Below are 13446 nucleotides of genomic sequence, written 5' to 3'. Positions count from 1 at the left end.
CCCTCTTCTTTCCCCGCCATTAATTGGACACATATTGTGTTTGTGTGGGAAGGAAGGAGGCTCTATAGCAGTATAGCAATATTGCTGGGAAAAGAACATTAAAATGGATAAAGGGATTTCCTAGTGGTATAAATACCTGCACACGACCTCCCTGTGCTCTGGAGTCCTCCTGTATATGTATATGCAGGTAAAAAGCCTGGAACAGAGTTTGAGCTGCCGTTAATCGTGCAGGATCTGTTCTGTTAGAAAACAGGGGCAAGTGGCTCTTTTGCCTGTTAGAGGGTATGACTTGCCAAGCATTTGCTTCATCTGACACCTTTGTACCTTTGAGTTCTGACTCTTCTCCCTCTCTGCCTCTGATAATGCATCACAGCGCTGCAGAGTGCCTGCCGGTTTCTAACCATGCCACCAATGTTGTGTCTACAGGTACTTTTTAAAAATAATCTTGCTCTCAGTAACTCTCATTTGTAATGCTTTTGGACGATACACGTTCATTGAGTTCTGCAATATTTAAATGTTTGGTATCAATGCTATGTCAGATTGGGACTACATTAAAGTAGAAGCATTTTCAGAAAACTCTGCATGATGAGTGAATCAGGAACACCCCAAATGTTTGTGGTTTAGCTAAATTTGTAACTTTCTCTTAGTTTGTTACAAGATTAGGCTCAAGTATGCTACCAATGCATTAACTTAGAATAGGTTCAAACACTGTCACTGTTGTTATGGCTATATAGTCTTCAATGATAAGTGTCATGTAAATTAATTGAAAGTTTGTTTATTATGTAACCACAATTTAAGATAAGTTACTTTAAATAGGAAATGTATTTAAAACAGGTCAGGTCTAAATATCATTTGGGGAAGCTTTCAAGAAGCAAAAACGTTGCTTTACAAAGCATATTGCATACTGAATCAAGACTAAGATTTAAGTGGGATGTTCAAAATTGGTAGCAGAAGCCTCATGAATATTTTTGAATTTTGTGTCTTTGTGTATATAATCCAATTAATTGCACTTAAAAACTAGGACTATGTAATCACTGAACTATCTGAGAGACAGACAGAGAGAAAGAGTTTTCTTGCAGCCTTAAACCTGCAGAAGTGAGATTCTGGAATACAGTAATTGTTGATGGAAAGCTTTCAGGAACAGCAAAAGAAATAGTTTTGATTTATTTGAAATTGCATTAAAGTAAGAATCTTATTTGGAGTCTCAACAAGAAACTAGCCTTCTCCTGAAATGCATTGGTAATAAAACATTTTAATACTAGAAAAAGCATGTAAGTAATGAAAACTGAGGCATTGGTAATAGATAGCAGGATATTATACATTAAGCAGGAGGCTCAAAATATCCTAATATGGCTGTTGGTTAGCAGTGGTAGTAGGGAATAGGAGAATGTAAATTTTGTATGAGACCAAATTTATGTATCTGTATCATAGTAGTATTTTCTAGATTCATCTGATTCATAACTAAAAGTATACGGTGTCAGCCAGCCAAAAGCATTTGCTCGTCTGCTTCAGATTTGCATTTTGATATTTTGTAGTTACCACCCAAGAACAAATACCACTGTAGTCAGTGGGAATTTTGTCTGCAGAATCCCACCTAGCAGATGACCCTGTGAGAATGGAAGCAGTGACAGAGAGTGCTAGCTATGAGTAAAGGTTTACAAACTTCATACATAGATTCAGAAATTGTAATAAACAATGCCATTCTGGTGAAAGCATCTAAGGAGAATTTGTGCACAAAGTAGATGTGAAAGAATTTTGAATAATGACTTATGTTTAATTTCACAATTTTTTAAAAAGCATGTGACAATTCTGCATCACAAAATAGAGGTGAATACACTTCTGTTCAAGTACTATACCATGGCATACAGCTGATGTTCTGCAGTACCCTTAACACTTTAATTGTTATTATTTAATTTAAATAGCATGATCCTCACTATTTAATTTTAAATCCTTATTTGCTAGTTAAAGATGCTATTTTTATGCATAAAAATTATGGTCTATGGATTATGAAATAATAGAAGAAAAAAACACCAGTAAACACTTAGATCTTATCTCAACATAAAAGTTGCATTGCTCTAAATGCTTCAGTATTATTAATGTAATCTTTATTTTGGGTGCATTTATACTAGTATAAGCATGCCTGTTTCAGTAGATTTTATATCCGTATAAGTGTATCTAAACAGGACATTTTGCTCTTATGATTACTATTGTAAAAAACAGAGATTCTAATCTCTTAATTATATTGTTTTGAACAAGTGGAATGTGTGCTCTAAAGTGCAGTTTCACATATCTGAATGTTCATGAACATGAATTTTTAATATTATACTTTATAGCAGTTGTTAGAAGGGACAGTATGTGCATTTCTGTGCCTCCTTATGCTTGAGAAACAGCCATATCTCTCATTTTGCATTCAGTAAAAAATTGTCTGATTCTTCAGGCACTGGCAATTACTGAGCACAGATCTGAAACACCCCTGTGAAAACACTGGAGATAAATGTGTGTTTGTTGGTGCTGATGATGGAAAACCTTGATTTAGGCCTAACTTTTTAGAAGAGCCCAGACTCTATCATCCTGTTTCCCTACCACCCTGCCAAAGCACTCTGAAATGTTTTTGGTGGCTTGGCACTTAAGAAAATGTGACTTCTGGAGGCCTCAAAGCAAATGTCCCAAACCGCTGCTTTTGGACACCCAGGTTTTAGGCATACATAAAATATTGCCTTTCTTAATGCCTGTGTTTACTGTGGGATTTGCACGACAGTGAAGCCAATCAATTTTTTGGGAACAAAGAGCAAGTTTTTATCTAAGATTAAAAGAAATGGTGTGTGGAATTCGGGTGGGGAGACGAACCAGTCTCTTCCTGGAGAGTTCAATGTTTCCCTTGCTCAGCAGTATATGTAAAGTGGGTTGTGCCGATAGATTATACTAAAAATAACGCATTGAGACCACAGCACGACAATTTCTGGTCTTGGCTCAGAGGGCATCTCACTATTTATACTTCAGTCTCATCGTGGTGCAACCTGGCCAACTGTTTGGACTTCCAGTGGTGTTAACCTGATAATTATGGCCCAGAGTTAAATGCCTGCTGAATGCACATGAAAACTGCATACAAGGGTACTGTCTGCCTCTGAACTTAAAGGCTGTGTCTTGAATCCTCACACATTTTCTTACCAGTCCTATCTGTTTTGTCTTTGATCCGAACTCCTATATGTTCCCGTATCTGCTTTGCCATGACGACTTTGGGAAACGCTTTGGCAGGCCTTCATTACTCTGTGCCTTCCTGTCATTATGGAAATCAACCGTCTACCTATGGGGTGATGGCAGGTAAGAAATATACCCTCAACTGGGTTAGCTATTAGCATGTTGATTTTGGCCAGTTTTCCTTTAGAAGGACTGATTCAAGACAGCAGCTTAAAGAGGACAGGACTGGGATTAAGGTACTAAATGAGGGGTTAGGAAATTAGGGGTCAGTGCCCAGAGTTTTCCCAAACCTCTGCATCTCTCAGGAAATCGCTCTGTATCTTATTTCTCTCTACAAGACTAGGACAGCACTGCTCTTTTTGCTTACCTATGCCCACTTCCCCTGGTAGTCATCACTTTTTGAGGGACCAGGAATAATGTACCGAATATACCTGTGTATTAGCAATACCTGGAGTGGTGGAGCCCTGACTGGAGCTATAAAACAGAATGGTGGTATAGTGGAAGAATAGCTGAATTCAGCAGGCAGATCATACAAATGATCATGGATTTTTACACACATGAATGTATGCTAGCATCCTGCTCAATTTTCCATGTCCCAGGCTGAGTAAGAAAGAGGAACTGTTATTCCATGCAAGTTCAAGTAGTAGTCAATAAGATAATGCCATGAACCAAATTAACACGATTCCCAGGAAACAATCGTGAGTCAGAGCTAATCCAAAATCAAACTCAGCATTTTATTTCACTTAAGAATGAAGGAAATATTAGAGTAAGTCAGCATAGATGAATACATTTGCATAGGGACTTTTTAGGGACAGAGAGTATCCTTCACGGTGTGCAAATGTCCAAATGCTCCTATTTTGTTGTGCATTTATGTGTCTGTTGCAAACATCCCTGGCATTGTACAGATCACCAAGAAAAATTTATAGGTGTTAAACAAAAGGTATTGCTCAGAAGCTCATAAATACATCTTCATTTTTCTCCTTTCATTTTTTACCCTTACCTTTTTTTTAGGTATCAAGCCTGCAACTCCAGAGATGTTATCAGCAAGTCTCTCCCAGAGTCGCATCTTACAGACATGCAGCATGCCACATCCCAATGTGGTAAATGGTGTTGGCACCTTGCAAAGCAAGTCCTTCTCTTTTTTAGTCTTTTCCCTTACTCTTTGAAAAAATCTTTTTTTTGTGGTTATCCTCTGTGAAGCATATTAAATATTCCTACAGGGTTAGAACCTCCAACACTGGTGAGAGCAATCGGGGCAGTGAAGACACGAAAAGTAAATGGAGGAAAGGGTGGGAGATTAATGAAGTTCTGAGTTCTGCTACAAAGTTTTGTATAACTTAGAAAATTGGGAAGGGTGTCCTGAGAACCAGGAATTTACTGGATATTCCAGGTACACTGAAGAGTGTTAATATTTCACCAATTATTTTTTTTCCCCTTCAAGTCAGAGACCCTTTAGCTCTACGTACAATATCTAGCAAAAAAACAGCCTTCACTCTTAACTGAATCTCCTGTTAAGTCTGATATTTGTGAACAAAAGGTAGCATCAGATAGTCTTGTTTTGTCCTAGAGCAATTTCTTATTAAGCCAGAACGATCATTCTGAATGTGTCCTGGCTTTTGGGTTTTTTGGTTTGGTTTATTTTTTGAGCTCTTCCCCGTGTACTTTCCTCAAATTTTATGCTGAAGCTAAACCAAGATAGTATCTTGTCTGAGCATCAAATGGTATTTACATGGAAATATCTGTACCAGAAAATAGAGACTGGCACATTTTAGGTGGCTCAAAATGACATAGATCCATCAATCTTGTTGTGCCACTTAATTCTAGCTAAGGCCTTGGATTGTTATTTGTTTAAGTTTGGGCCATTTACCATCTTATTTAAGTGCATCACAGTTTGCTAAGAAATAGGATGGCTGTCAGTCGGTTTTCATGTATTGGGATAAGAAAGAGACCGTATCTCCTAGAAGATCCTCGCTCTTGGGTACCTTCACATATGTTATATAATAAATATTACAGACATGGATTATGAAGTGATGAAGGCATGTTTTTATTGTGTAGTGGTAAAGAATAACTGTACTGAGTTTTCTTTTTGGTGTTGCTCAGGCAGCCTGACCCCTTGCCTTTACAAATTCCCGGAGCACGCCCTGAGTGCCAGCTCCTGTGCCCTGGGCCACGGCTTCACGCCCATGCACCAGTCCCTCCTTGCAGATGATCCCACCACCGCAGACTTCAAGCAGGAGTTCCGCAGAAAAAGCAAGTCTGTTGAAGAGCCCGTCGACATGGACTCCCCTGAAATCAGGGAACTGGAGAAATTTGCTAATGAATTCAAGCTGCGGAGAATTAAGCTGGGTATGTGCTTTACATCCGCAAACAAAAGGCTGAAAAATTCTAATGGAAGGCCAATTATTTCCAAATGTTTTATGGTCTAGATTCTGCAGTTGTCTAATCATAACTCTAGTCCTGCCTTGCATTGCCAAACTTTCTCCTTTCCTAGAAGACTTGCACAGAATTAATGAACTTCAGCTTTTTGCAACTTAGTACACAGAAAGTGACTTTAAACTTTCCTGCCCTTAAATTATTTGTCTTAAGTGCAGAGAAAATTATTGCTGTTCATTAAATTACATTCAGTAGCAGGTGCATTATTTTGCACAGCCCAAAATTTTCTGCAACTTAGGGCAGTACGTGCTCTCACCTCTTATGCCCATTCTCTTCCCCATCTCACAAGAAGGTGCAATGTCATTTTAGTATACAAGATGGGTGACATCCGTGGCAAACCTTTCATAGCAGTGGGAAGCTTCTCTTCTTGTTTTATTTTCTTGTGCCAAGACACAGGTACAGCAGCAACTGGTATCTTTGTTGCTATCTGATAACTACTGGGGCCAATGTGAGACAGATTGCATTAGAGGGTCTCTGGTGAGCTGCTTTGCCTTCACTGGGCAGTCCTAGCTGAGGACAAAGGTGGACTGAGCCCTGTCTTTCTCATCTGTAGGGAATTTCTCCTTTCTACAGAATGATTGAGGTACATTGCAAAGTAAAAGCCTGTCTCCTTCTTGTTTGAACTATACTGAAAAAAAACCCCCACCTGGTGCTGCAGGTTCATCCTGCTTATGAACATTGCACACTCTGAAAGAAGAGTTGCAATTTTTACATTATTGCTTGTAGTGTTACATTGTACCATTACAAAATAGGGCATCCTACAAAAATCCAGCTTTATAAATGGAAAAGAATTAAAAGGTTATTACAGGTATCTATGCATTACCTCAACAGCTAGAAAGCTAGTGTATTCCATTTGCAGTGTAAAAATAAGGACCGAAACAAAAATTTAGGGTTTAAAATAGTATTTGCAACTTGGTCAGTTTTGCTGTATATCACGTATTTTATATCAGCCACAGCAACGGAAAGGTTTGCTAGGCCCCAAGTTATTAATCACTGTAATTATTACTGCATCTTCATCCTGAATTTGTGAGGGAACAAAGCTTCATCTGATGCAAACAAATTGCACAGAGCCTGTAAGCCTGGGCTTAATGCTCTGATGGGAAAAATGCAATTTGCACAGGAAAACTAATCTGAGGTTGAGCTTTACAAGGGAAGACAGAGTTAATATGGGCTGTGGGTCTGAGACTGAGAGACATAGAGTTAAAGCAATCAAAATGAAGGTAAAAAGCTGCCTCGTGAGACATTCAGTGTCTAAAGAGATCATGCCCATTCTGGCGCAGAGGCAGAAAGGAAGAACGATGAGCCAGTCCCCTGAACATGTCAGGTACACATTCAGAGCACTGAACAGGGAGCTGCTGTTACAAAGTCAGTGTCTACACGGAAACTGCAGCATTCCTCTGATCGCTTCAACTTACTTGTCACAACAAATGACAGGAGACCAGCAGTGCCACCAGGGATCAGCTCATTGCCATTGCACCATCTACAGAAAGAACGATACGGGGTCTGGATCCTTCTCAAATCCCTGATCTCAGAGTGTAGAACTCCACTAAATTAGTGTAAAACTCCACTGAAACCAACAGGAGACTGAACACATCTCTGCGGTGAGCTCAGAGTCCCTCTGCAGAAAGCCCATCCTGAAGACACTGCAGGCATACACTCTTCCTAAGAGTCAACAGCGAAGGGCTAAGCATCTCAAGGAAAGTGACGCTTTCTAGAAAGCTTCAAAGTGACTTTTTTCTCTTCGTTTTTGACAGGTTATACGCAAACCAACGTTGGAGAAGCACTGGCTGCTGTGCACGGCTCTGAATTCAGCCAAACTACTATTTGCCGGTTTGAAAACTTGCAGCTGAGTTTCAAGAACGCATGCAAACTGAAATCAATACTGTCCAAGTGGCTGGAGGAAGCAGAACAAGTAGGAGGTAGAGAATTGAAATCCTCTAAATATTGATTTGTATTTAAGCCAGAATCCTCTATATAAATTGAAGGACTAGTATGTGTCTTCCATAGACTAAAGTTTTTGTTTTACCAGCTTTAAATACTAGAGGTGTGCTTATATTAAATTTTAGTTATCTTTTTTGGGTGAGCAAGGAGGGGCAAACTGAAATGCATGGAGGGTGCAGAATAGCAGAACCGTCACTTGGCCTACTGGAAGTAATTTCTTTCAGTCCCATCCCAGCAAACTAGCTCCACTCCTGTGGCATAGGTCAGAGCTGTTATTAGGATCTGCAGGACAGCCCATTTAGCAGTGTACAGGGATTCTTCACTAGCAAATGACTCTTCCTTCCAGCCTCTGGCATATGAGATGTGGCATGGGGGAAAGGATATGATTTCAGCTGAGGCAGTGGTCTTTAAACCCTGAAGAAGAATAGCATGGCATAGAGGTTTTTGATGTGACCTTTTTGCTGCTAGGAGATTCCCTTCCTTTTGCCCAGTTACTTTCTGGTTACAGGAGGAATGGGGTTCACTGGGCAAAGCATACTTTAGAACAGGTTGGTTGATTTAAAGGAAGTGGGTTGTTTTAAAGAACAGCCTTTTCAGCGGGATGATTTGTGATGCTGGGAAGCAGTGTGCCTGGAGGTGACAGTGAAAGCCAGAACTACCACTGTACAGTACTCGCCTAGCATGGGAAGAAAGAGAAGATGATCTTAATGCTATTTTTTTGGATTTGCCATTGTGTTCAACAGTAGGAAACATTGTTAAACAGCTCCTTCTGCCACACACTTCAATTTCCTTTGAACCAAATGTAGAAAGCTTCCTTCCCCTGTAACTGCACTAGAAGCCGGACTCTCCTAATGTGGCGGGCACATTGCAAGAATTGCTTGTTAAGGGGTTTGGGGTGGGTAGCAGTTGCTGACTGCGTGAGCAGTGTTACAGGCTTGAGCTGCAGGGTAGGATCATGTGTGCAGGCAGCGGCCCCTGAGAAGTGAGGGGGGACTTGTCCATCAGAAAGTGCAGTGGAAGAGGCAGATGAAAAATGGGGTTGGAAGTCAAGGCTGTGTTTCTGAAGAAAGAGGGTGAGCCAAGGGGTATGGAAATGGATTCCACCTCCCTAGACTATACCCTGCAGTGTAGGAGGAAGAAGGTATGTAAAAGGATGGGGCTGATGTACGGCTCTGCGGGTACATAGAGCCAGTGCTGTTTGCAGCTTTACCGGTGACACACCATTTTTGCTAATAACCATTTACAGCTGGAGATAAAACAATGACCAACATATCTTAAAGAAAAAAGTGCTTCTATGTGTAGTGCTGCTCTTAATCAGCGGCATTATCTGACAGCTTTCTTCTGTCTTCAAAGACAGGGACTTTTTTGTGGAGATAATTGTGCTTGGTTTTCATCTCCTGTGGAAGGTAACTGCTGGGTTTGGTTTTGTTTTGTTTTGTTTTTAATGCAGCTTTATACAATGAAAAAGTTGGAGTGAATGAGCGGAAGAGGAAGCGCAGAACCACCATAAGGTAATAAATATTTAGGTTGTTACATGTTGCCCCTTTGGCTAAGACGCTTCTTTTTCTTGGGCTTGAAATCAAAGTGTTATTTTCTATTAATGAGTTTCTATAGCTAGTGTTTCAAAATGTTTAGCTATTTTGAAACATTCCAGTGAAAAATAACAGCGTAACCCTCCAACACCCCAATTTGCTCCAAATATACTACATTTCCCAATTAAAGACTTTTTTTCAACATATGACAACATACTTTAATATGACAAAATATTCCAGTTCTACCCAAATTATATGATATTTATATAGTGAATAAGGTATCAGAGCACCCTTGTTTTCATTTTGGGAGGTTCTACATTATACCAAAATAATTTGCATTATTTTGCCAGAGAATTGAGGTCTTGGAAGTTTGAGAGCAAGCTTTTACACATAATATTGGATGCCCATCCCTATCCTCTGTCATTGCATTCTCTGAAGTTCCCAAAGAAGCACTTTAATGAGCCAAATGGAAAAAAGGGAGTTGTTCTGGGAATCTCCTTCTCCTGCTTTTCACATCTCTGGTAGTCAAAAACTACCCTCTATCTAGCCTCAACTCCATATGGAAATCAAGTAGGCTGGTAAATCGTATTACAAAACAATTACCAAATAGGCAAAATGAGAACATGGGGTAATTCTTTCTCCTTTAGATATCCCAGGCTCTTATAATCTTTGGTGAAGAAGAATTCACTCAGGGGACCTCCAAGGAGCTGTAGCATTCTCCCACAGGAAGGGGATTTGGCTGCCTCTGGGCACAACCCTGGTGTTGCCAGGCCCTACTTGTTACAGTGAAGTGCTTGTTCTTTGAACAGGGATCATTCCTGATGTGCCATTCCACCTCCCAGAGACATAGACTGCTCTGTTGTTCCCCAGCCTCAGAACCCCACAGTCACAACATATACCTTTTCCTTTCACGTTCAACTTGAGACTTCTTTTTTGAATCATATTGCCTTTAATATAAGGAATAAAATGAAGATGTGATTTCTCTCTGACTTTTGAAGTAAATATTCCTCTGATGGGATGCTCCTCAATTAGGAGTGAGTTGAGGATGGGAGATGCTTCATAGCTTGTTTGCTCATCACAGCACCTCACAAGGGATGAAGCTTTACTCTTGGGAGGCCAGTTTCTCCTCTCAGCAGTAGTGCCAAGACCTTGCCCAGTTTATGCAGTATGGCCTGCGTGAGAGCTGTGAGTTGAGAGCATGTCTGTCCCAGGTGTTTTCCCCTGGCAAGAGGAGCCCACTGAAGATTGCTCATCTAACATTGTGGGTTTTGGTGTTGTTTTTCAACAGCTGTTGAGGAAACCAGTTCTCATGTTAAGCATTTTTAAATTGTTCCTGCTTTTACATCTGACTCCACTGCACTGGGAGTATCAAATATGGCAGGTTGTCAAGGGCACAGATAATTGAGGGGAAGTTCAGGACCAAATCCCATGTAGTAAGAAAATATTAATTGTTCCTTTGAAGGCATATAGGACCTCAGTTTGAAGACCTCAAACTAATCAGGGAGATGGACTTTACCTGAACTGCAGCTTTAGTCTTAGCAATCCTAATGGAGGTTTGAAGGTAAACTAGACGTAAAACAGAAGTCCCACTAACTAAATTAGGTTAGTCATACCCTGAGCAAAAACTACTTAATTTGAATTTGTGGAAGTTATTTTCTTTTCTGGTTTGATCAGAAAGCCTAAGAAACTGTTAGTCAAAACCAATTATGTTTCTATACTTCTATGTGTGCAGAACACCATGCTACTAATTAGGTAGTTTTGGTAATGTTACTAAATATTGTGAAAGAGACCTATAAATGAAAAAACAACAAGGTATTGCAGATGAAGTAGTGAAATAACAAGAATCCAGCAGATACTTTGCATATTTCCATAACAGAAATACCTGCACCTCATTTCCAGAATAATGCCTGAAGTGCCCTCTTGTGTCCAAAGAAATTACAGCTACTGCTGAAGCCAGTTTTGGATGCGTCCTGGTGGCACACAAGCATGTCGCAGATACTCTTTGGTTTCTGAGAAAATGTAACACGAACAGGAAGCAAATTCTATCTGGCAATAAGGAAACATAGTAGTCTTAACTCACTTTGTTTATTGAACCACTCAACTTTGGTCACTGCTGACTCTGAGGAATAGATTAAGGCACCCTTTTAGAAAATGTGTTGATTGCTAAAACAGCTTGCTGTAATCTCTGTGATTTCTAGAAATACTCTAGTGCCCTTTCTATAACAAAATGAGATGCAGAACTTGATACAACATACAACATTTCCCAATTTGTAAGTGATGGAGCTCTTGCCCTTTGTAAACCCAAATGATTTGATACAACTAGGTAACCCCGCTGCTGTGCATTTGCTGAACCCCTACAACACTGCTGTGGCTGGGAAGAATGGGTGGTCAGGCTTGTTCCAATTCCTGTGATCCCATTCATGTCTAGTTAGTAGCTGTGTCTCCTAGAGAACACCAAGAAGCATAAATATTTCATAATTACCACTGAAATTGCACTGAACTTGATGCTAGTTTTGCCTTTAAATTACTGTGCTGAAATTCTGCATGATGTGATGCTGTTCACGTCAGCAACGAACTACAGTGTACTTTAAGTTCTGCGGGTTTCCTTTACATAGAAAGAGAGTAAAACAAACCAAGTCACTACCTTCAGTGTTCTTACTTGACCCTTCTCCTGAACTAGGGGTGAAAGCCTGAATGTGTCAGAAAAGTTTTTAAAGGTGAAATTTTATCCCTTTATCCAGTATTGCTGCCAAAGAAGCCCTAGAGAGGCACTTTGGAGAACAAAGTAAGCCTTCTTCTCAGGAAATTATGAGGATGGCTGAGGGGCTCAATCTTGAGAAAGAAGTTGTGAGAGTTTGGTTTTGCAACAGAAGACAAAGGGAAAAGAGAGTGAAGACAAGTTTACATCAGAACGCCTTTAGTTCTATTATCAAGGAGCATCACGAATGCCGGTAAAGCTTTTCCATGTATAGATGTGGATTTCTGTTTTGCATTTTGTAAATATTGTAAATATTATGTTGTTTAAGAAAAAAAAAAAGAAAAATCAGTAAACCACTTGTTTCTCTTACAAGCTAGGCAGCTTCAGATGTAGTCTGTTATGGAAGACCTGATTTTAATGTAAAAGGGTGGAAACAAATTAAATGCTACTGCATATATTTGAAGAGTTGGAGGTCTCTGCCTAACTGCAAGGAACCTGCTATGCATTATCCAACTAGAAATGCTTTCCAAGTTGCCCAAGTATTTGCAGTTTCCCTGTGCCTTTCTTGCATCTGTGGTATCTTTAATGATTAACGGAGAACCCCATGTAGGTACCCTAAGCATCAGGAAACAAAGCCTTTGTGTTGTATGTGAAGAAAGGTTACAAAGCTTGATATCAGCAGCTGTAGTTTTGAAAGGATCTTGCCTCTGCATGTCCATGCATGTGCTTTACCCACCACCTCAGCCGCCCCGTGCTAACTAGCTAACTGTGCTAACCTTTGCAAGACTGTAAGCCATTAGGCACATGGCAGGGTCCCGTCTCCAGCGGTGAATGCTGAACATCAGTGAGAAATGAGAACTTCGAAGAAGAGGTGGTGAATAAACGACCTTAAACAAGCAGTGGTGACACTACTGAATATCTAGTTATGGCCAAGGATGGGATATACCTGTGTGCTGTTGTAGGACTGCCACTAGATCTGAGAGCCAGCTAGAGGAACGCTAGCTGAAGACCTGCCTTTCCAAAGAATGGCTCAAGCTCAGCTATCCACTCACGACACAACAGCTGTACACCTCTGAGTGAAGCATTTCAGGTAAATTCCTTGTGTAAGTTCAGGACAAAGCCATTAGAAATGTGCCATAATTGCTGTCATTATTTACGGTAGAGTGAGCTTACCAGTATGGACGTGTCAACGCTGTTCCTACTGTGTGCTCTTGTCTCAGCATACCGTTTGACTGCCTTAAATGGGTGTCAAATAGAAGTGACTTTTTTTAATGCTTGTTATCAAAGGTAATTCTTGCTAATTTATTATATGCCTTAAAGTTTGATTTGGATAGGCTTGGCTATAAAAATTGGGATACAATTTACCTTACCTTAAGACTTTATGACCTGAGGGGAAAAAAAACTAGAGAATTATCAGGGTTTTTATTGCTTTGGACTTGCTCTGCATTGTATTTTTTCTGATTAAATCCATGTGTGGACATACTTACACCAGAGATAGTGTGTTAAGCTAAAAAAAGAAAGCCCTTGCGCTCTGAAATAAGTATCCACACAAAGCATTTATTGCACTGCACATTCCTACTCTCTTACATCCCACTAATTGAAAATAATCCCTTATTTGTCATCCTCTAGCCTAGAGAGATAATC

General features: G+C 40.0%; 1 protein-coding gene across 2 annotated transcripts; it reads left to right on the top strand.

Moving 5' to 3' along the window:
* Positions 1-284: 284 nt before the first annotated feature.
* On the top strand, positions 285-12059 carry POU1F1 (POU class 1 homeobox 1). Of its 2 annotated transcripts, none has more exons than XM_009821823.2 (6): positions 285-426; positions 3256-3321; positions 5299-5544; positions 7386-7550; positions 9023-9083; positions 11846-12059. In XM_009821823.2, exons 1-6 carry the CDS (start codon positions 285-287, stop codon positions 12057-12059), a joined length of 894 nt encoding a protein of 297 aa, XP_009820125.1. The 2 variants fall into 2 exon arrangements, with proteins under 2 accessions (XP_009820125.1, XP_009820118.1); XM_009821816.2 differs by having other exon boundaries at positions 3172-3321.
* Positions 12060-13446: the final 1387 nt, after the last annotated feature.

The sequence above is a fragment of the Gavia stellata genome, chromosome 1 (assembly GCF_030936135.1).
Source record: "Gavia stellata isolate bGavSte3 chromosome 1, bGavSte3.hap2, whole genome shotgun sequence".
In the NCBI taxonomy this organism is placed as follows: Eukaryota; Metazoa; Chordata; class Aves; order Gaviiformes; family Gaviidae; genus Gavia; species Gavia stellata.
This window is presented reverse-complemented; position numbering and strand designations above follow the sequence as displayed.